Source organism: Crocodylus porosus, unplaced genomic scaffold, assembly GCF_001723895.1.
Source record: "Crocodylus porosus isolate Cpor-Errol unplaced genomic scaffold, CroPor_comp1, whole genome shotgun sequence".
Taxonomy (NCBI): domain Eukaryota; kingdom Metazoa; phylum Chordata; order Crocodylia; family Crocodylidae; genus Crocodylus; species Crocodylus porosus.
In genome coordinates, this window is record NW_017728886.1 from 87,066,478 (window position 1) to 87,089,767 (window position 23,290).

Sequence of the window (23,290 nt, forward strand, 5' to 3'; positions counted from 1 at the left end):
TACTACTACTCTGCCCATGTCAGCAATAGAAATATTTCTGAGGCAGAGATAAATGCTGAGGAACCAATTTACTGCCCCTGGAGAACATACCTTAAGTGTCCAGCAGGTGAGGAACTTTAGCTTTGTTCTTTTCCTTCCTTCTGCACATACCTGCATTCAGACAGGGCTTTTCTTTAAAAAAGAAAAATCACTTTGGGGACCAGCAGAAAAAGTTGGGCCCAGATTTACATGCCAACAATCAGATGAATGTGTGTGCCCTGCCTCCTGCCTGACTTCAGACTTACAGGGTGCCGTACCAGGGATAACTGACCCCTGGAGAGCATAACAGTATGGCATCAGTAGTGTAAGAGTGATGATGTAGCCGTGATGGCCCAGAAATTATGTGAAAGGCAAGGCTTTCTTTAGGGTGATAGCTTTTATTGGATTGACTATGTTGTTGGGAGAAAGTTTGATGAGCACTTGAATCCAAGACCTGAGGAAGGTGAGACCTGAGGAAGAATGTCTTACATTTGAAAGCTCCTTGAACTTTATCCCAACTGCATAGTCAGTTCAATAAAAGAAACACTTGAAGAAATCTTTGCCTTGTACAGTAGGGTACCCAGGCCCTCCAGTGGGCAGCCAGCTTGGGCCTGAGCTTGAATTTCTTTTGCGAAAGCATGCAGTTACAGCAGCAGTTCTCAACGTTTTGAGATTTGAAGTAGCCTTGGAAAGACTTGAGGCCTCCAGGTAGACCCAAGGCCCCCCAGACTAGAAGCAGCCCTGGGTAGCTCGAGGCCCCCTGAGTAGACCCAAGGCATCCCTAGGTAGACTTGAAGAACCCCCTGGGTAGACCTGGAGCCCCCCAGACAGACCGCAGTCCCCCCAAACAGATCCAAGGCACCCCTGGGTAGACTTGAAGCACCCCTGGGTAGACCTGAGGCCCCCCAGACAGACGGGAGGCAGCCCTGTGTAGACTCAGTGTCCCCTGGGTAGGCCCAAGGCACCCCTGGGAAGAGTTGAAGTACCCCTGAGTAGACTCAAGCGCTCCTGGGTAGACTTGAGGCCCCCCTGTGGGGATACCTGAAGAACCCTGGGTAGACTCGAAACCCCCAGGCAGATCTTAGGTCCCCCTGGCTAGACCCGAGGCAGCCCTGGGTAGAGCAGGGGCAGCCCTAGGTAGACTTGAGGCCCCTTGGGTAAATTGAAGATGCCCTGGGTAGACTCGAGGCCCCCCTGGCTAGACCTGAACCCCCCTGGGAAAGGGCCAGCTCTTGGTTTTCATTCTTTGCCTTATGCCCACAAGAAATAGAGCAGTTTCTCTGCTGCCAAGACCTCAGCGAGCCACAGATACGGATCCTGGCTGAAATCTCCGGGTTTATCCCACGAACCAGGTTTGCACCCCGACAGCGCTTGCACGACCGGCCCCACTCCAGCCCCTGCCTGAGAACGCTGCGCGCTAGGACGAGGGGCCGCACGATCCCACTCAGGAACTCCGCTCCTCCCAGCCCCCCCCAGCCTTTGCGCTGATTGCGTAAAGCTCCTCGGGAAACGTAAGGCACTACAGCGCTCCTCGCAGCCTACGCTGAGGAAAGCGTAACGCTTCTGCGGAAATAGCGTAGTCGCCATATTGGATTCGGGCAAGGCCTCCACCCTGGAGGCTCAGCTCCGTCCCCCTCCTCCCCCTTTGGCCATAAAGTCCTGGGGAGTAAGCTTGCCCGGCCGCAAAATGGCTGCTTAGCGTCACGCGGGGGGCGGGGACAGTGGGAACATCTCGTGGGAGCGGGGCGGCGGGAGAACGTGTGCAAAGCTGCGCGCGAGTCCGAGGCAGGGCCGGAAGCTGCGGAGGGCGGGCAGGCGGAGGAAGGAGGAGGAGGAGGAGAAGGAGAGCGCGCGAGGCGGCGGCGGGCGTGCAACGCGCGGAGGGAGCCCCGCGGCGTTGGCGTAGAGCGCGTTGGAGAATCGGCGGGGCGGAGGCCGCCGCCGCAGCAGGCGCTGGGGGGAGGAACGGCCGCTGCCGCCGCCGCCGCCAGCGCCATGGGTGAGTCTCCAGCCCGGGGCGCGGCCGTGACAGCTCGGCCGGGCCGGCCTGGGGGCGCCGCCACCCCCGTCATGGGCGGCGGGTCCCCAACGGCCGCGGTGCCCCCTCCCTCAGTTCGTATTTGTGGGGGAGGGGGGTGCGCCTCAAATATGTGGGGAGGGGAGGGGGATGCGGGAGGCACGGACCTTTGTTTTAATTTTTTAAATTTTGGCAGCGAGGGAGGGTTTCACTGCAGGGAGCGGGGCTTTCTGGTCCTGGGAGACGGATTTTTTTATTTTGCCCCCAAGGTGTCGCCACTGGTTTGTGCTGGGAGGGGCAGACGGAGGTTGCAGTGGGGCTGGGGGGACATGGGGCATGGTTTTGGAGGGCTGCTGTAGAGGGGTCGCTTTCATTTTCAACGTACGTGTGCCTGCGTCTAATGCTTAGGTTTTAAAATGTTTTTCCTCCCTGACCTATGAGGAGCACGCATGTCTCCATCCACGCACTCATCCTTTCTGCTGTCACGTGGGGAGAGCCCAGAGGTGTCGCAGGGCTGCCCGAGTGAATTTTGTGCAGGAGGAGAAGGGATCTTGGTTTTCTCTCAGTTCTGAGTAGATGTTGTCTTCCTTCTCCACCCCCCACAAACCTCCTCATAGGAGGATTTTGGGCAGACAGTATCTACTCAGGATATTGGTTTACTCTTCATTCTTTCTTCTCCTGTATGGCATTCACTTAGGTAGTCCTCTGACACCTCTGTGCTCTCCCTCACGTAAAGGTGGAAAGGCTGAGCAGAGAGATGAGATGTTTCCCTGAGGCTGGGGGGAGAATAAAATCCTAAGCGTTTATATGATGGTATATGCGTAGGCCCAAATGAGAAAAAGAAAGTGTCTGCATGAATATGGTAGTGGCCAAGCCATGATTTGTAGCTGTGCTGGTCCAGAAATGACACGAGAGGCAAGGATTTTGTCGGGAGGTAGCTTTTCTTGTTTTCTTGGGATGGAGAACATCTCATGTTCAGAAGCGTGTCGAGCTCCATCCCAGCTGCGCAGCTGGTCTGATAAAACATACTGTCCTGCAAAGCCCTTGTCTCTGTGACTCTGCACATATTTGGCATCTTTGAAAATTAGATAGGTTGGCTCCTCTGTCATTTTGCTAATGGACAGCTAATGCCTTTTTTAGGCTCTCTCCATCAGTGCCTTGCTGGGACTAGAATAATAAATTCTACACCAAACTGTTACTTTTACTGATGCTATCAAACTAAGATCATAAGGATGATAAGATTAGTTGAATTGTTATGGTTGCCGCTGGATCACAACATTAGATCAAGTCACCCAGTCAAGGTATTTTGCCACGCTTTTGCTCATTTGTTTCTAAAGTCCTCCTTGCATCTTGCACTTCCCCTCTTTCTGTAACCGAACTAGGTGGGAGTACAACGTGAAGGTAAAGGAAGTCAGTGAACTGGCAGGTGAGACTGTATTTAAGTGTGATAGAGGCTTTTTTGTGTCTGTTCTTGAAGTGCAAAACTAGTATTTTACACTAGGAAAGAAAATATAGGACAACTACTTTTCTCCTTTCCTCTTGAATATATGCATATATGGGATTTACAACATATGCTTCATGACAATATAAGGAAATGAATGGGACACTTGTGTTTTATATTTTGAAGCATTAAGTGACAGCTTTGGATTGCTGGTTTTTAAAGTCCAGAGTGGGAGCCGTAGTTCTTTAGCTTTAGGCAATATTTGCATTTTTCTAGCAAAATGTTTACAACCAGGCCCAATAAATGGAAACTCTGTGTATGGATACAAATTTTAAAAAGTCGTAGGGGGAAAAAAGATGATTATAGATTCAATAGGCTGGTACCTGGTCTAACTTGAAAATCAGTCTTCACTTGGACTATACTGAAATATATGGCTGCTGCATAGCTTGGGGTGCCCTGTACAATGTTTACTGTTATTAAAATAGAAATAGATTAGTAAAATTTTTGGTTGATATCTTCCTCTCTATGTATATAATTTACTGTTCAGATGATGCGGGGTCATTTTAACCAAAACCCTCATGTCTGAACATAAAACATATGGGAGGTTGTTCTTAGCAGTTTTTCCTGAGCTCAGGAACATGCTTTTGCTTGAGCTGTGCCCAAGCCTGGACACCTTTCAGAGGCTGCTGCAAGACCTTTCTATTTGGGCAGGCATCTAGCAGCCATAGCTAGGCCTAGATGATGTTTACTAAATGTTTACTCTGCTTTGTTTTATTTTATTTATGTTAGTTGCCCTTTTAAGTTGTTTCCGTTGTCTTATTGTAAGATTCACTGAGCTCTTGTTGAGAAGAGAGGCATGTAAATCACATAAATATGTAAATATTCCATGATAAAGTTGAAACCTATCATATGTGCGTTACATATTGCATTCCTGTAATGTAGCTGTTTAGTAAAAAAGTACCTCTCTTCTCTGCATCTGTTACTTTAAAAAGTTGTTAGTTAGTCATCCAGAGATTTAGACAAATGTACATCAGACCTCTGTTCTCTGGTAATACACCACAGTATTTCCTTCAGTTTACCCACAAAGTCAAGTAGCTTGTCTCAGAGTGTGGTGCATTAGGTACATTCTTTAACTACCAGCTTCTGCAAACGGAACAAAAATATAAAGAATTGTCAGACATTAATTTTTAAATAAAGGGTAATAAATTGTTTTCCTTATATGACAGAATTGGGATTTGATTTTTATTTCAAAAAACTGTTTGGAATGTAAATCGCTGAATCCAACAGCTGTTGAGTTGGTTGTTCTTTTATTACCTGCTCTCTTGTGGTCAGGTATTTCCTTGCCTGTGTTTACTCTGTCATTTGGGTATCTTATTGCTAAGGGTAACTGCGATGGCATAATTTGATTCTTACCAGTAAGAAAAAAATAGTTCAAATGGAAGACTGGATCATTACTCAAGATGTGTAGAAGACCTGCATGGGGTGATGAGGGAAGCCTTTGGTGGAGGTGCTTTGGGGAGGCTGTCATTGCAATAGGGCAGATGTCTAATCACAGATGTATATATTTTACTTATATTTGATGCAGGACTTTTGTTCACATACCCTGTTTAGACCATAGATATACATGTCTGATACGTTCTTGCTTTCTAAAACTTGTTCTTTCATACATGAAAGAGACTAATTATCTGTGTTGTAAGTAATTTGAGTGGTATTTAATCATGATTTGAGTAGTTTAACCACTGTTCAAATCACTATTTAATTTTGAGTAGTGTTAAACTGTAAGCTCTTCTTAAGCAGGGGTGTAAAAACCCTAGTTACTAATGAGTATAGACCTTTTTTGTGTCGTGGATTGGGAGAGGAGGGAAAACGGTATAAATGAGGTGCCTGAGTTTCTAGCTTTTTCAGTTGTGAGAGGAGTTATGAAATATTAACGAAAACTTAAATTCTGCAGAAATTGGTAGTTTTGATGACCAAATGTGTCAATGGTGAAAAAAGCACACTAGTTTGTTGGATGTTTTTAATCACAATTTTAAGGTACCTCTTTAACATCTTGTCTCAGGATAGAATGTCTCTTTATAGTTAAGAGGGTTTTGGTTTTTTGTAATAAGAATCAAATAATTACTTCTGTATTTTGTTTTGTTTCACTTTCATTGAGTTTCCTGCTCTTGCATAGCAAACTCAGATAGTTACTGTATCAATGAAGCATGGCAGTGAGAAAACTGCCCTTTAAAGATAGCAATGACTATCCTAAGGACTAAGATGCACAGCTGACAGGTTTGAAAGCATTGCAGAAAATGGTTACTGCTCAAGCAGAAAGTCAAAAATGTATGCTTGCTTTGTGTCTACAAGAATGAACCTTATTCTAATGCACAATGTTAAGATCCCATTCCAAAAAAGTTTACTCTGCATACAGCTTAGTTTTTATCCTACCAGTGGGGACCAACTTTTGAACTGATGTTTCTACTTCTACTTGGCCATAAGTACTGCATGTTTCTGATCTTTTAATACCAAGAATTTTAAGCTAATTTCATCATACATATAATTAGGCTTGGCAGGGTTAAATTTTTTTCGGTGAACATTGATAAACGTTGATTTCACCTCATACTCACAGACGGACCAAAAAGTATTTCCACTGTTAATAATCAAAATTTATAGAAAGGGTATGTAAGAAAAATGATGGCTAATGAAGTGTGGGATGAGAGGGGGAGCAGTCCTACAGAACCTTGCTGACTGTAGTTTGGATTGTGACTCCCAGAAACCCCAGGGGGTTGGGAACAAAGGAGGAGGAAATAACAAAGCAGATGAAGGGAGCTATGGGGTAGTGGAGCTGGGACCGATGGCAGCTCTGCTGCTCAGCTGGCAGCAGTCCTACAGTAGTTACATTTGTCACGGTGGGTAGTTAAACATCACTATAATAATAGTATATTATCATTAATAAACTTTCTGCCTCCCCACCCCTAATTTTTGCAATCCTGAAGATTTAAATCGATTAAAGAATTGAAACAAATGCTTAAAAATAAACATCAATATTATTCATCAAAATTATTAAACAAATTAAACTCAAATTCTGCCAAGCCCACCTATGATGGTAATTGCTAATGCTGTGACAAAGGTCAATTTATTGCATTTTTTTAGTCCTTTTAAAGTCACTTATCTATGTTGCTGGGGATCATGGAAAATGAAATACGTACTCTAGCTTGTTTCTTAAATGGCTTTGTTCTTACTCACTCAAAATCTTATTTCCAATTTTTTCTTCCCAAGTTATAATTTCTGTGTCAAAGTGATAAAATGTAAAGGGTAAAAGATTATCATGTAGATGGTTGCATCCAATATTGAAAATATTAGCACTTGCTCACCCTCCAAAACAAAGGGGGTTAGGACTGGATATCACAAAAATGATCAAGAAATGACACCCGTGGAGAGAACATATTAAAGGCTTTTCAGTATGGGAGATAAAGGTATAACATAACATTAGACTTAAGGCATATGTTTGAACTGAAGAGTTACCAGTGGAAATGATGGATCCTCTGTCTAATGACTGGATATCTTTCCCCCAGAAATGTTTTACTTGCCATGAAATTCTATTGCTTGTATTATACAGAAGGTTGAATGGGCATCTAATGATTTCTGGTATTAAAGTCCCTGAAATGCTACCATTTCAATGAAACTCTGGCAGTTGTAGAAGATGTGTAGAAGTTCAAAAAATGTCCATGCAAAGTGAGTAGTTTCCAGAAATACAGATACTGAAGAGAGACAGATGGGAGCTATTTATCTAGTCTGTAGATTGCCTAGGACAATGATTCCCAAGCATGCTGCCATGGCACCGTGGACTGCCTTTAGAGCTTTTCAAATGTTTCATGGGGTGCCATGCAATGTTAGTGTTGTTACATGTACGTATGTGACTCGCGGGATAGACCCAGAAGTTTCAAATAGGAATCCATAGTGTTGGGCATTCTGAGTTGTGGTCTGAGTGAGTTCTTTGCAAGAGGAAAAATTGATTTATTTTTCTGTAGTCAAAAACTGAGTGAACCAGAGCTTGTATTTTTTGAGGTGTGCATCGAGTCTAAAAATGTTGAGAACCACTGCCCTTGGGTACTTTAAGGTAATTTATATGTCTCTTTTGGAGGTTCAGGTGACACAGTGTTATATAACTAAGCATTCAGGGCCAAGAGTCCAATTCTTAAAGCAAATGAATATGCTGTAATAAACTTAAGCCCTGTTTGGTTTGCCCTGTTGGTGAATATAAACACATCTTCCTTACTATCAATTAATAAACCTGAAAGCAGTAAAGGGATTTCAGGAGGAAGTTCTTGACTTCAAATAGTATAGGGAGTGTGACTGTTAACCTGTTCAAGGCAACAGACTGATGGTGGTGATTTTAGTCAAATAACTTAAGTATTCACTTCCACTATGCTATATTACATGCAAAGATTTTAAAGAAAATTTCTCTCAAATGCAGGAGGTAATATTGGTAGTTAGGTAGGTACCACTCCTCCCCAGCCAGTCAGAACTGGGTCAGTCACCTAGCATGACTTGCCAGTATGGTACAAGTGATGTCTCTTGAGTGAGTTGTGTAACTCCGGTCCAGCCATACTGTTGACCACTGAAGATCCCTCTTTTTTTAATTTAATGTTTTTTTAATCCAGGCCAAATTCCAGTTGTAATGATGCTGGACTAGAAGACCTAATGAGGTCCTTTCTGGCCCTGCTTTCCTATGGACTATGCTTAGCTATATTCCCTTTTCAGTTGTGTTGACGTATTGTCCTAAACTGAGCAGTTATGTTAAGGGGTGTTCAAACAGCTACCACAAGTAGTTGCATTTCTTCTAAAATGATTCCCTCTGTAAAGCACTTTGAGTTCCTCTGGAATGAGATTCTCACTATGTACAATATTAAATATTTTGTTTTAAAAATAAATAAAAAGGGTAATAAAAGAATGCAGAGTTAAGGCTCAAACATTTGGGTTCCAAATGCAGGCTTAAATATTTTAATTGGAAATTTCCAATGCTCCAAAGTGGAAGGAGGCCAAGAAACCCATCTTGCTTTTTTGTCTCTGAAAATGTAAACAGCACTTATTAATTTAGCAGCTAAACTTGGATGCTCTTTAATAAATCAAAGGAATAACTGAAGATTATATTAGTTTCCTTTGGAGGCTGCCAAATGTCTTGGAATTGGGGGCTGAAAAATTTACTGACCCCAAGCAACTAGGAGAAGCTGATCTTCTACAGGATCTGAATTTTTGTTTAATAATTTTTTTTAACACTTACAAGCTTCCAGATATGAACAGTGTATGGACTGGTGTAGTGCTATCTTCCAACATTTGTGGACAGCTCTAACAATGCTGGTTGTTTTAAATTCTGCCAAGTATTAAGGTACTGTTGAATCCTATGGACACCTTCGAAACTGTCACCAATTATGCAGGTTTCATGCTGCTGTTGCTGTGGTTCATAAATTTGCCAAGCTACAAAGGGAAGCAATGGAGTTCATTTGGGGGGGGAGAATAAGTGAAAAATAAATAACTAAAATAACCCTGTGTGGGAGGGAGCAGTAGGAATGTTGTCTTTTCTCAGTAGATGGGAGGACAAAGGATACTAGTGGCACCTTAGAGCAGTGTTTTCCAACCTTTTCGTTCTGGCGGCACACTTACTGGGGGGCACATGGGCCGAATGTGGACTGGTGTCTGTCTGTCTGTCTGTCGTGGCAGAAGGCAGGGGGCATGGCTTCAGCCCAAAATTCCACAGCACACCTGTTGGGAAATGCTGCCTTAGAGAAGGGATGTGTCTTTGCCTTTTGCTTGACTGACTTCAGACTACTTGATGGAATTCTGTAGACAAAGTTCATTCTCCTTTTGAGTGGTTTAGGAAACGTCTGCTTCAAATTTGAAACTTGCTAGTAAGACTAACAGGAAAGCTTCCAAGTAGGGTTGGTAGAAAGGCTAGAGGCTTCTAAATGGGATTTGGGGACCTCGTCTTATAGGGCATTTTTACGCATGCAAGTGCCACAGCATCAGGTGCTTTGAAAAGTGCCCGGCACTGCAACGGTTGCAGTTGTATAAGCAGTGAAATGTGCATCAGTGCTGAGAAAATGGTGGCTGTGTGCTTTTGAATTAAAGTACATCAGAGGTAATTTATTTCAAAAGCGCACCACTGCCACTTCCTGTCCGCTGACCTGTCTTTATTGAGTCTTCTCCCAAGCGGAGAATTTCCGGTGTATTGTGAGACAAAAAAGTATGTATATAAATGCCCAGAGAGACCTTCCCAATTTTTCTTTTCGCCTGTGGCTAAGGAGTTGGGCTTTTCATTGGGAAGTTTCTTTTGGTTGTGTACTGACTCCTTTTTCATTCTTAAATTTACTTTTTGGCAGTGTGCTAGTCCTTCTTCAACTGATAGGTGTCTGACATAAGGGAGGATAGAGGTGTACCTTAGAAACTAACTGAATCAGAGGCTCACAAAAGCTTATGCATCTGTAAGGTGCACCTCTATCCTGCCTTCAAACAATAAAGGGATGTAGTTAGCCATGTCATTAAGTGCACCCAACCCTTCAGTTTTATACAATACTATTACAGTTTTAAGTGCATAGTTGGTGAAATGGACTAGAAGCCTTGAATTATGGCTTGATAATGTCAGTTTCAGTGCTTCTGGTAGCAAAGGCATAAGGCTCTGAGAAACAAGGTAACCTCAGTGAGGTACAATTAATGAGGTGCAAAAAGGCTCATTAACTACAGTCTGTCTTGTAGTTGGTCAAGATAGTTTACAGTGAGTTTGGTTAAGCTCATAGGCTTTTTTCCTAGGCAGTTAAACATGAACACTCTACTTGAATCTCCAGTCACTTCCCTGGCCTTTAACAAAGGTATCTCTGCTTCCAGAAAAGGTCGTGTAGAAACAACAACCTTCATATAATATTAAAAAACACTTAAAAAGGGTGCACAATAAGGAAGTCTTTGTTTCTGAGCGACTTCCTGTCCTAAGCTTAAGTGGGGGGAAAAGCTCTCAAATCCTCAAAAACATGTACAACTAGTTTAGGAAAATAGAGACTAATATAAATATATAAAATAGAGAAAAACTGACACGCATATGTATATTTATTCCCAAATGGGAGGCAATTAATTGCCTAACACCTGTGAGATTCAGAGTAACTAGACTTTTCTAGAACATGAAATCTTTGGTTATTGAAATGAAAATTCCTCATGCTAACAGCTAAGTGACCCATTTTAATTTATTTTCAACAATTTGAAGTAAGAATACTTAATTAAATTAAGCATTTGAAATATTTATGTAGTATTTTGTAAGAGTAAGGGATAACCTCTAAATACAAGCTTTCATTTGTAGGAAGATTTTGAAGAAATTTGGTAGTGTGTTTATATTTGAGACTTCTGGCCTCTATTTTAAAGTGAAAACCCTTTAGAAAGGCTTACAAATGCAAGAACAGTTTGTATTACACAGTAGATGTTATGTCCTTTATCAGGAAGCCTTCCTGCTGGAGGAATCTACAAGCATTTATGGGAATTAACTTAGTGAATGTCTCTTATCCATGTAGTATAAACCATGTGGAATAGGTCATCATCACAGACGGCATGTGTAAAATCATGCCTTATGAACTGAAACCCAAATGCCAAAGGTTAGTTTCTGGAGAGACACTGTCCCTCAAATTGACTCTGGAGTTAAGACAGGAAATGTTCCCTTTTCTTGAATGTTTGTAATAGAAAATCAACAAAATACTTTCTTGCGTATCTGAAAGCTTAAGGCTTTACACCTTCTACAGCGGGGCGGGGAGTAATTTTGGGCGGAGGGCTGCTTACTGAGTTTTGGAAAGCCATCAAAGGCTGCATGACATGTGGCCCAGGGCAGGTTAATATTACTTTTCTACATTTTTTTTTTTTTTTTTTTTTAGGGGTCTCGCGGGCTGTACAGAATGGCCCGGTGGGCTGAATCCCGCCCCGGGCCACATTTTGCCCACCGCTGTTCTACAGACACTTACAGTAATGGCTATTCAGCTGTAAATTTTGAAAAGAACACATCTTTCTTCTGTTGTGTAAAGAAAGAAAATCCACTTAAAATGGCCCATTTGAAAGTGGGTAACTGTCTTGTTAGGGGGGAAAAATCATTCTTTCCCAAGGAATACTGTCAACAAAATCCAGTTGATTTCATGAGAGTTGGAAGTCAGATTAGGTACTTTGCTTTTTTTAAAGTCCTTTTCTTTTATTCCTGATGATCCCATCTTCCAGTGTTGCTGCTGTAATCATCTTGTAGATCTCTGCTATGTGAGAAACCACAAACTGAGTAGAGAATGCACTGTCATGAACAAACTAAACCTGTGAGAAATATATTTTTCTTATTTCTATTGCAGTAATCTTGGTTGTTTGTTACAATTGAAAACTTTTAAAGATAACTTATGATTCTCAGGTAAAAGATGTTTAGATAGCTTTAGCAACTTCAGCCTTGTGTTGGCATAAGGATAGACAGTAGTGAAGGTAAAGAGGTGGGGAGAAAGGTTAGAATAGAAGTGTCATTGAACACAATGTAAAATACAGTTGAGGTTTGTTAATTTATTTTCTGATGCTGGCCAAGAGCTTATTCTTCTGACCTGCTCCCCCCGGTATGCTTTCTTACCCTCTTTTAGAGGATTTTATCTTAATATTAAACATTAAATAGAAGAAATATTGTAGCAATGACTATGGAATATGCTCTTAAATACACACAGGAACATATCAGTTGCTCTCCTAGCGAAAGACTAGGGTAGCTCTGTTCAGCTAACGCCAATGAATGATAAAATTGAAACAAAGTATACAATGACTTGTTCTAAACAGCTGTCTAATTCGTTTTGTTGGACTTGTCTGTACAATTGCACCTAGTGGTTTTGCCTCCATTCTGGGCCTTTATGATTAAGATGTGTGGCTTTTAAAGTGGACTGCTCCCTTAACTGGTGAATTGCCTAGCTTTGCCACCTGAGTTCTGTGTCTAATCTCTCTATCCCTCAGCAGTGTTTTTCACACCATCTAATCCTACCCTCCTGTTGCTACCAGAGAAGATTGAGCTGTACCTTTATTTTCCCATAACCTCCCAGGATGCTGCTATTCTGGTCGCCTAGTTATGTCATGTCTTAATTGTTGAACAGTTTCTGGTTTGCTGGTTCAGTCTTTTGTTTTAACAAACCACAGGTGCCTTACCAGTCTCAGCCAGAGGGCTGTACATGACAGCAATTCTCAACCAGAGTGTTGCAGGATCCTTTTAAGTGTGATGTGCAATGCTAGCCCTTTTAGGCTTGTAAACACCTGCACTTGATTTACAAGATAAATCTAGAGATTTCAAATAGTAATCTATAACATCAAAAACATTTTGACCTGTTCTGGTTTTTCTGAGTTCTCTGTGACAGAAGAATTTCTTGTAATTTTTCTGCACTCAGAAAATAAGTGAAAGCTAAAAGTAGGCATTTTCTGCAGGGTGCCTTAAGTCTAAAAACGGTTGAGAACCATTAGTATATGATCAGTGTTTGAATTTGTGAGAAGAAGAGAGTTATTGGTATTACCTGTGCTCTTCAGCCTCTCAAATACCATGTTCTCTTCCAGATCTAACTGAGTCTGGATGAGAGACAGCTCTTGAGTTGAGTGTATCAGTTGTGCTGGTGTTTCATGAGGACTCAATTAGCCAGACTCAGGCCGGTACCTAGGAACGTCAAGGATAGGCTGTAATTAGAGAGAGAATCATTATTCTTGTGAGATGCATTTCAGTCTGTTCAGTGGAAAAGCAAGTTTGATTTTTTTTTTTTTTCCTCAAGTGTAGGCTGGACCTCAAATTTTCACTTTTGTAAACAAGGTTATTTTACTCTTTTAAAAAACTTATATTTTATAGTTTCCACTAGCTACAGCTGGTGCCTGTTGGTGAGAATAGAACTGCTAGTTTCCTTTCTGTCCAGGCTAAATCCTTGCCACCCAGATCATAAGTTAGTCATCATTGACTCAGCAGATGTTTTTAATTAACTCAAAATATTGAAGCAAAAAAAAAATTACTTGCAGAAGCTTTTGAATAAGTTGAATTTCATAAGCCAGAATAAAGGGTTTCCCCTTTTGTGCTGTTTGTACCACACGTATGTTCAGGGTGTAGTCTTGCAAGTTTATCAATTTGGTAATTTTTAAAAGAAAATAATATTACTAGCACTGCCTGAAAGGAGATGTTGGGGCTTTTCACAGCTTTGTTGATGTACCTTGGTACTAATTGCATCAGGTTAGTATTCCAGTCCTAACAGCACTATGCTATACCCTTAAAGTCTGAGCAAGTTTAGGAATCTTCTAGGGTCCATTGGAAAGCTTTATACAGTTTTTAACACTGCAGGAATTGTATTTCTTCAGATATACACTATGTTGAAAAAAGAAGTTTTGTAAATTGTTTATTGATGTTTGTTTGTTATTTACCTAAAAAAAAAAAGCTAATTAAGGTTTATTTCCAGCATTGGGATTGTGTAGTTAGCTGCATAGAAATATGGAAGCAAAAAATAAATATTCTCTAGGGAAGATGGTTAGGCATCTCTACTGGAAAAAATGATATTGCAGGGGTAATTGCTTTGAGTTTTGGAAGCTTTAAGCCTTTTGGAAACAAACTTTTATGCAGAGAAAATCCTGCTTCCAATTTATCTGAGTTTCTTAAAGTATGTTGTTACTGCAGCAAATTACCACCTCTGAAATATTTATAAAATAAAATTTCCTTTATCTTTGTAACTGTTCATGGGGAAATAATTACAATACTAACTTTAGCAATTAAATAAAGAAAAGGAAATTTTTTTTTATATGCATGGTGTAGGTAGCTAGCGGTCATCTTTTAGGATATGTAACTCTTTGTAAGATACTGTTTTCAGTTACTTTAATTTTCGCTACTTTTCAGCTGCTAAGGCTAGCATTTTTCTTTACGGGTGGCTTTTTTAGGTTGAATATTTTTGAAAAGTTCAGACTGGTATAGCCATGTTCTAAAAACAAAGTCGGGGGAAAACACATTGTTCCAGGCATGTTTTAAAAAATATACGTTAATTCCAGTGAGAAGCTTTGGTAAGGATGGTGGCCTGGCCCCAGGGTTGCTTCTTTCATTGTCCCCCATGAAAATTTACACCTTGTTGGCCAAGTTATAAGCCTTTAAAAAAATCTGATTTTGAATATGTTCCACCCTGTTATGAGCTCATAGTTCTGGCATGTCAAACAGTTCTTGCGTACTAATTCCACAGAATGACTGACTGCGAATGCTCAACCCTGGAATTTTGTGGTCTAAGGAAGACTTGCCTTCAATTGCTTTTCCTGTCGGCTGGGAAGCAAGGGGCTCCTATGGTGACAGACAGCAGAAGTGAAAGGAGGGGGGTACTGTTTCTTTTCTCCAGATGCTGATGCCCCGGAATCGACCTGACTCCAGGGTAGTTGCAGGTGATTAGTCAGGAGCAGAGTTGCATAGGATGGCTAGTAACAGAGGGCAAGCAGGCAGACTTTTGAAAGAGGAGTGGAAGGGTTTAGCCATTGGAGAATAATAAGGATCGGGGAGTGTAAACATCTCACTTTCAGCACATGCCTATGAAAATCTTTAGCGAAGTGTCTCATTTTCTTCTAGGGTGTACTTGGTAGCCATGTTGGTCTGAGACAAAAAGACGTGCAAAAAACTAGAATTTTTATTTAAAAGAAAAGGACCGCTTTCTTGCTATTTTCCAGTTGGTCTAATACAAGGTATCATTTTGGAACCAGGAGTTCTAGTTTTTTGTAGTTCATTCTCTTCTAGTAGCTGATTCCCACCGAGGAACAGTTTACTTGAAGTGACTATGTTGTAGTAGCAATCTGAAGTCCCCAACCTGGCTGCTAACATAGGGTGGGGGAAGAGAAGAGTATGGTTCCACATGATGAGTTTTTAAATAAATTATGATGGTGAATTGAATAAAGCTGTTGTCTAGAGCAGTGCTTCTCAAACTATCTGATGTGGTGGACCGGCAGCTTTTTTTCCTGTAGGCCAGGGACCGGTGCCCGGTTCAGCCAGTGGCAGTAACTGCGTGCAACAGCGCTACACAAATGTGCGACCGGCTGTTTCTTTCTCTTTCCTCACCTTGTACGACGTGACACCACCTGGAGTGTTGGAACTTACAAACCGTGGTGCTATGACATATCAATGTTATACTTCTGAAAGTACATTTCTTTCTTTCCTGGCAACTCGGTGCAGACTGGTGACCAGTAGCTTGCAGACTGGCACCGGTCCGCAGACCACCACTTCTAGAAGCACTGGTCTAGAGGACCCTCAGTACACTTCTCTGAAAGTTGGAAAGTATGCAGACAGCAAGGCAAGAAACTCTGGAAAGAGAGAGAAGGGGAATGGTCTTGAGATTTGAAGCATTTAACTGTCACTCAACTAAATTCTTTTCATGTTGCTATCGCAGAGTTGCTGTGTGATGATGGTGGCAGGTCATGCAGCTGAAAATTTTCATTTGTGGCCACTAATTGTCTTCCTCACTTTCTGAGAATTCAAAACACTTGGAGCCAGACTTGTAGAAATGCTTCGCTGTTCATAATGCCAAGTAAAGTATAGCGGAACTGCGCCTTGAACATGTCGTAGTATTACAGTGTTAAATACTCTGAAAGATGAGGTCATAGATATCAAATTTGGAACCAAAAATTGACATTTAAAGGATTAAAGTTAGTATTACCTTGTGTGTTTCTTGTTTTAAAATGGGGATAATATAATTTCACTGTACAGTTATTGTCAAATAAAATTAACATCTTGAAGAGTTTGCATGCAGTTGCAAGTGTGCCATAGAAACCCTCCTAAAGAAATTTTAATAATTCTAGACTTGTTTAGAACTCGATTGTATAGAGTTTGGATGCAGTAAACAAGCTTACAAAACAGTAGGGGTTAAAAAAAAAAATTGGCAGTGTATCCTTGTCATCAAGTGAGGTAGGACCCCTGTGGAAATAACACGCGATCATGGAATACATCCATCTTAACTGCATGCATGGGGTGGGGAGGATGGGAAGGGAGGCTTGAATTATGGTTTCAGAATTGTAATATAGTTGGTATTATAGCGTGGAAAATCCTTTAATTAAAAAAACAAAACAAAACCATACTGTAAACTATTGTTGATCAAATGTAAGTAACTTTTTATTTTTTGTTTCCTTTCCGTTTCTGCTGTATTGCTGCTGTGCGTCATCGGGCCAATCATTGCAACGTTTGAAATTCATCACTTTTTTGCTCTGTCACTCTGGATGTTTCCTATCAATAACTGGAACTTTGAATGATGGAATTGTGTTGTTTACAAAGTAGCTGTAAGTACTGTTACTTTTGCAATTACATGACAACTCGTGTTATAGTAAAAATAAATGTTGAAGTTGAGTAACTGAAGTAAAACTCTCAAGTTTCAGTTGGATGAAAATCAAGCTGAGGATAAAATGTTAAGATGAAACTACTTTAGGTATTAGAAATGTGATATTCTATTCACAGCCTGGAGGTAAATGTTTCACTGAAAAAGTAACAAAATAGTTTTCAAAATCTGTTGGAGGAATTTAAAAGGTAGGAATGTAGGAAGTCATAAAAAAACCAAGTGGCATGGAATTGATTTCATTCTGACTTCTAAATCACCTGTTAGAAACATGATGAAAGTCAGCAAACAGGAAATCTTAGTTTGACTTCAATCCTGTTTTGCTTTTGTACTTTTTATTGTCCTAGGCTTATTCTCATAGATATTTACTGTTAAATATGTAGCCTTTGCACCAAATGTTTGTTGGTTTTTTGCTGTCTAGTAAAATAGGCACTTACTTAAGGACCTTATTCTCAATTCTTATCTCTTTTACTTCCTGGTTTGAAAATGGTGGTGAATCAAACCTTTATAAGATATTTTCACTTTTTATATTTGTACAAAATTAGAATTTTAAAACTATCATAGATATGCATGATACATATGGAAAAATAAATATAAAAAATAATCAGTGACACTAAAATAAGTCATAGTTAAAATGCAAAGATTCTCTTTAAGAGGACACATTAATTGGTTTTTGATTGACAGGTGGTTTCTAGTCGCCATGAGCTAGATTTATGAAGGTATTTAGCTTATGTTCATCATACTGAGAGCTGGATGAGTGGTTCTGCTGGGAGTTAAACCTGTCTATATGCTTCTGAAAATCCCATAAGGCACCCATCTGCATCTTTAGATGCCTTTATCCTGTAAGAATTGTAAACCTGTTCTCAATCAGTGAAGTTTTGGAATGATCACCATGTGCCTATACTGATGCAACATATTACCAGTGTAGAAGACCTGACTAGCTAGCCAGCCTTTTGCTCAGTGTTGCTTGTCAGAGGCAAAAATAAACTCTTAAACAGAATTTACTGAGTTGCAGCAACAAGTTTACAGTATAATGTGTAAATGTCTTGAATTTCCTAGATTGATGTAATAATTCTTAAGAATATTAACAGCTATTAGAGATGCTTCAAATGCTTCTTTTTCTATTAGCAACAGAAGAACCTTGAAGGATATGTGGGATTTGCAAATCTCCCAAATCAAGTTTACAGAAAGTCTGTGAAGAGAGGATTTGAATTCACACTCATGGTAGTAGGTAAGTTATTTTCTTTACGCATTTGGATGGTGACTCATCTTCATAAGAAGACTACATTTGGAGTAAATTTTACATGTTGCAGCTATTGATGCTTCATTCAGATAACCCCATTAGAGTACTTGCCATTTTAATTAATGAAATGGGGATGATAAGCAACTTTCAACAGAATCTGTGCTTTTTCATAAAGAAAAATACTAATATGGGTCTACTGTGAAAATGGTGGCAGAGTGTTTTTTGGCAGTATAAACATTTTTGAGTTCCAATTGATAAGTAGGAATGTATCTTCTAGTTGTTAGTGCATGAAATCCAGCTGGGGATCTGAAAGGTCAAATTGGTTTCTTTTTTCCCCTTAAACATCACCTGTAATCAGGATTCTTTGTATCCTGTATTTCTTTTGGCCACAAAATTTGCTAGAGAACCATAAACCTTAATTTAAAGAAGCATTTCTAGTTTGCATGGTTGCAAAAAAACCCCAACTGTAAACAGAGTAGAGTGTTTTCCTTGAAGCCTGCAGAGAGCTTGCAGCAATAGTTGATATAGAGGTTGGGGCTGTCTATTTTCTGGGCAGCTGGGAGCCCCATAGTGAGTTTGCTGCGGACCTGGGGGCCACACATCTCCGGAGCTCTTACCTGCTGTGCATCTCCTTCATCCTCCTGGCCACGTGAGCAGCCTGGTGTTTTGTTTGGGTTTTTTTTTCCCTGCCCTTTCTTCCCCCCACACCATATAGGTTTGTGCGCCATGTGGGCAGTTGAGCTCTTCCCCCTCCCTGCCCTCCTCTTTCCCCACCTCCCAGTTGCTCATGCTGCATGGGCAGTCCATTCAACCCCCCTCCTAGCTAGGTGTTATGTCAGCAGACTCCCTTGCTCCCTGCAGCACTGATATCCTGACTCTGACTTAGAATAGCCTTCTGGAATATTAACTAAAATGTTCTCTTAGCCTTCCCCTCCCCCTCCATTTTTTTTATTATGTGGTTGCACATAAATACTCACTTGTTAGCTGTTAGCTATATTTTTATTAGTAGCTCCTTCAGTGTTAGTGTATTATGTATTTGTTCTAGAATGAAAAATGCAAGTAATGCATGAGCATACCAAAAAGAGAAAAACAGGTTATACTTGAGGGTGGCAAAGAGTGAGAGTTAGCCTTTTTTTCACTTATTTTGTAGTGTAGAAATTGCACTGAATGATACTTTATTGTCTAAATTGTTAAAAAAAAAAAAAACTGAAGTAAGGTATTAATGGATTGCTACACAAAGATAGCCAACTCCAATAATTTGCTATTTATTTTGAGGCTGCAAAGCAAATGTTTCCTGTGTTTTGGCAGTAGTAACTGTGCTTTTCCACTTAGCTTCTGAAAATATAAAGTAGAAAAAACTCTTCTTAAGCTGTGAGACAACCCATAGGGCGCATCTACACATTCATTAATGCGCTTTTGCTACTGTCCATTAAATTTAGTACCTCTGATGTGAGGTACTAAATAAATGTGCATTAGGCTGCCCTAACTCCTGGTATTGACAATACATGCTTTTTTAGTGATGCTTTATGTGCAGTAGCCTGTTTTTACTGCACTTGAGCGTATTAGCATTAGTTTTGACATGATTAATGCACTGTAAAATAGGCTACCATGCATTAAAGCGCACATGTAGACATACATGCAAGGGGCAGGACTTCATTGTTTTAGTTCAGGCTGGTCAACAAACTTTACTAGCTAAGCACTATATCAAATTCTGCAGAGTCTGATTTGAAATTGTTGCATGCTTTTTATTGCAGGAGAGCCTTATTAACGTGAACTAGAGAATTCCTATAGTGATGTCTTCCTAAACGTGCAAAAATATATCTGTTGTCAGGTTTGTTTGCTGACAACAGATATATTGCTAAACTGTTGTGGGTTTGTCTGCTGAAGGTTATGGTGAACATCTCTTTGCTGCTTTGGTGGATGTATGTGTGACAAAGAATGCTCTTGGAAAGGTCTTCCTGAGGAGCTAGGACTTTTTTTTCTCTGCATGAGAGTTTTTGAGGACCCTCATTTAATTTCACAGGAGCAGCCTAAACTGGTCACTGTGGAGGGTAAGATAATACAGTATATGTTATTTTGGAGGATTTACTCAGTATTTAATTATTTGGAGAGGCATTATGAATTGTTTTGGTGGCGAAGAAGAAAGTTACCCTATTGATTGGAAGGGGGAATTAATTTTTATATTCATTAGAGTGGAAAAAATGAATAGGTTTTTTTTTTTTTTATTTGCTTCCTTGATTAATGCCAGATCTTTCACAGAGTTTGGCTGGCAGGAAACTGGTAACTTTAGGTTGGACATGTGCCCCAAAACTTATACACTGCCCAGTTAGACATCTTTAGATGATGATGTATTTCAGCTAGATGAGTGGTACAAATTATAATTGGGTTGCTTGCTGCTGTGTGAATCTTTCAGACCTTTTCACTGTAGAATAATTTATTTTGAGACCAGGGAAAGTTCTTCATTGAAATTGATATAGAAGTAGTTAGTGTGCCAGTTTGAAGAATTTTGACCTGAAGGTAAAGTACATATAAGCAACGAAAAAATAAGACCATATTGGTGGAAGGGCTATTCTTTCTGTATTATAGTAAACTTCTAATTGCAAAAGTATCCTCTGTTTAATAGAAGATAGAAATATCTTAACTGTAAGTGCTCTTGTCTGACATTATATAGATAATAGGTTGCTCGAAGCATACCTGTACTTTTTGCAGATAGGAAAATTGTATTGTCTTTTTCAGACTGTCTCTAAAGCACGTTTTGTTGTCAACTAAAAACTAAGGTAACTTGTTCTAAACTTAAAAGCATTTCCATGGGAAAATAGACAGTTGAAACCATCTAGATGCTATCCTATTTAATTCCTGGATAGTTATGTCAGTAGCTAAAACAAGGTTTCAGTTCTGTTTAGTTCATTTAAAATTACTTATCGGTGTTGGACAAAAATAGACATCCTTTGTTGATTCCCTTAGGCATAATCTCAAACTAATGCATAATGCTGGATGCTTTCAAAATCAATGGGTTTTTTGTGATACTTATTTTTTTTAAAAGCTTATATCTAAATTTGGGGGGGGAGAATCTCTAAAGTTAAGATCATAGATGAAGAAATGTAGATGGTACCTTTGTCCTTGCAAATCTTGGTCTTTAAGTATCAAACATTAAGGATGCCTGAACCTTGTCAAAATACTTGAGAACCCATTTGAAATGCTTTGCTATTTTAAGAACAGAAAAATCTTCTCATTTTTGTGTCCACTAAATTGTTTAGGTAAACGACATGTCTTAAGTCATGCACTTGAACATTTTTTCACCTAAATTTAGCCTTAGTTGTCAGTAAGGCAGGCATCAGATGCCAGATAGGTCCAACCTTATTAAAATGGCAATTGGCCTTACATTGACCAAAAGGCCACCTTGACTGCTGTGACTGCTTATTTTGTACATTAGTCTTCATAAAGTCTGATTGCCCTTGTTTCTGCATTTTATCAATGAGTTTAGTGCAAAATGCTTAAGCAGCTCTCAGAAATGAGGACCGGAACCCAATTCTATACTTGTCCATGGTCACAAACCCCATTATGTTTCAGGGGGTTGTGGCATGTCACAAATGTTTTCTTTGTACTCTATGGTACTGATATGTGCTGTCATTGGGAAAACTCATGTTCTGCTCTTTCTATTTACATTGCTTTTATTGCTGTACAGATTATGGTATTGTGTCTATGTGTATGTTTATAAATTTGGGCATGATTTAGCCAAGTGACTAAGGAACGTCTACTTAAAAACAATTCTTACTTGTAGATGTGGGCAAAAGGAGACATTTTTGGGTTGGGCAGCCCAGGATATTGTCTGCCTGCAGCGGTGAAATCTGTTCCACAGTAGAGAGGCTACTAAGAGAAATAACCCTTCAGCCAGATGGGCTTCGCATGTCTTGGGGAGAAAAGGAGGGGTTTTTTTGGGAGGATTCCAGGGACCCATGAGACTGCTGGTGGTTAGAGGTGATGTAGGAAGCTAGTTTGTAGCATGCACTTTATCTTTGAATCTTGGGTAGCGGTCAGGGCTGACATAATCACCAAGAAGGCTGAACTCTGGAAGTACTGGGAAGTCTCTCAGGAGGGCTAGAAGATGGCCTGATGAGGGTAAAAAAGACTTTTCTTGTCTCTTTACTTCTGTCACCAAACCTGTGGTTTTTCTTGTATAGTTCTTTTCATCTACTTAATAAATTCTTTTGCTGTAATTGATTGCCTGTGGAAAGAGTCATTTTGGGGCAAGGGATATTCCAGGTTAGCCCTTTATATAGAAAGGGAGATCTAAATTTTCATTTACAACCCAATATGGATGTTACTTAGATCTGGCAGAGATTCACTTGCTGCAGCTGCAAGGTCCATTATAAGGGCAGTGGAGCTAAGGCTTGCCAGAATGAGAAGTTATTCCAGTACAACCTCTAAACTTGGGGCTCTAGGCTCCTGTGTGGATGTGTTTGAGACACCCATATAAAAGATCTCATCACTCTTCTTGTGCTCATCCTTCATCACCCCACTTCTAGATCTTGAATTCTTTACTGCACAGTCTGAACAAGATGGATGGAAATGGCCTTATTCCAGCTTTGCCTGTAGTCTAGTGGTTGGGGCAGTCTCCTGGCCAGGTATAGGTTTGAAGCCCCTAAGTCTGGGAGTGGTATTGAGTCTGTCTCCTGAACTGTTAGGCACATGCTTTAACCTCTACTGTAAAGTTGAATGAACGTCACTTCCTTGTGTTGTAAGACATGAATGAGCCTACTAGTCTGTATACAGAAGGATAACTTGGGTGCCAAGAAGGGTTTGGACTCTGAATTCCAGTCTTGCAGTCATCTAACTTGAGGGTTGCATGGTAGTGCTGAAGTCCCGAGAAGAGGCAGGGTTTCAGACTAAAGACTGAACTGAGTCAGTATTTTGACTCAGTTGCCATAGTCCCTCTACTTTTGTGTGCTGGCTGTTGTGAATCCCATTCTTAACACACCTCTTACCCCCCTCGCAGGGAATCCTGCCATCTAACATGTGAATCCACTCTGGGAGCCAGGTGCCTAAAAGTTAAACATGAAAATAATTAATATCACTGTGCCTCAGTCCCTTTATGCATCATAGCCTTATTTCATAGATTCATAGATTTCATAGACATTAGGGCTGGAAGGGACCTGGGGAGATCGAGTCCAGCCCCCTGCCCAAAGGGCAGGAAGTCAGCTGGGGTCATAGGATCCCAGCAAGATAAGCATCCAATTTACTCT

At 40.4% G+C, this 23,290-nt stretch overlaps 1 protein-coding gene across 8 annotated transcripts in view; it reads left to right on the plus strand.

Moving 5' to 3' along the window:
- The first annotated feature begins 1,866 nt into the window (after positions 1-1,866).
- SEPT7 (septin 7) overlaps positions 1,867-23,290 on the plus strand; it is a 99,757-nt gene continuing 78,333 nt past the window's right edge. For 2 of the 8 annotated variants that reach the window (XM_019538580.1, XM_019538602.1), the window contains exons 1-3: positions 14,819-14,876; positions 16,747-16,751; positions 17,933-18,035. In XM_019538580.1, the coding sequence (XP_019394125.1) occupies positions 14,834-14,876; positions 16,747-16,751; positions 17,933-18,035 (151 nt within the window). In that variant the 5' untranslated portion in view covers positions 14,819-14,833. Of the gene's footprint in view, positions 2,018-2,922; positions 2,925-14,818; positions 14,877-15,380; positions 15,383-16,746; positions 16,752-17,932; positions 18,036-23,290 lie in introns of those variants that run through there. The other 6 variants (XM_019538619.1, XM_019538635.1, XM_019538611.1 and 3 more) reach the window with 6 other exon arrangements.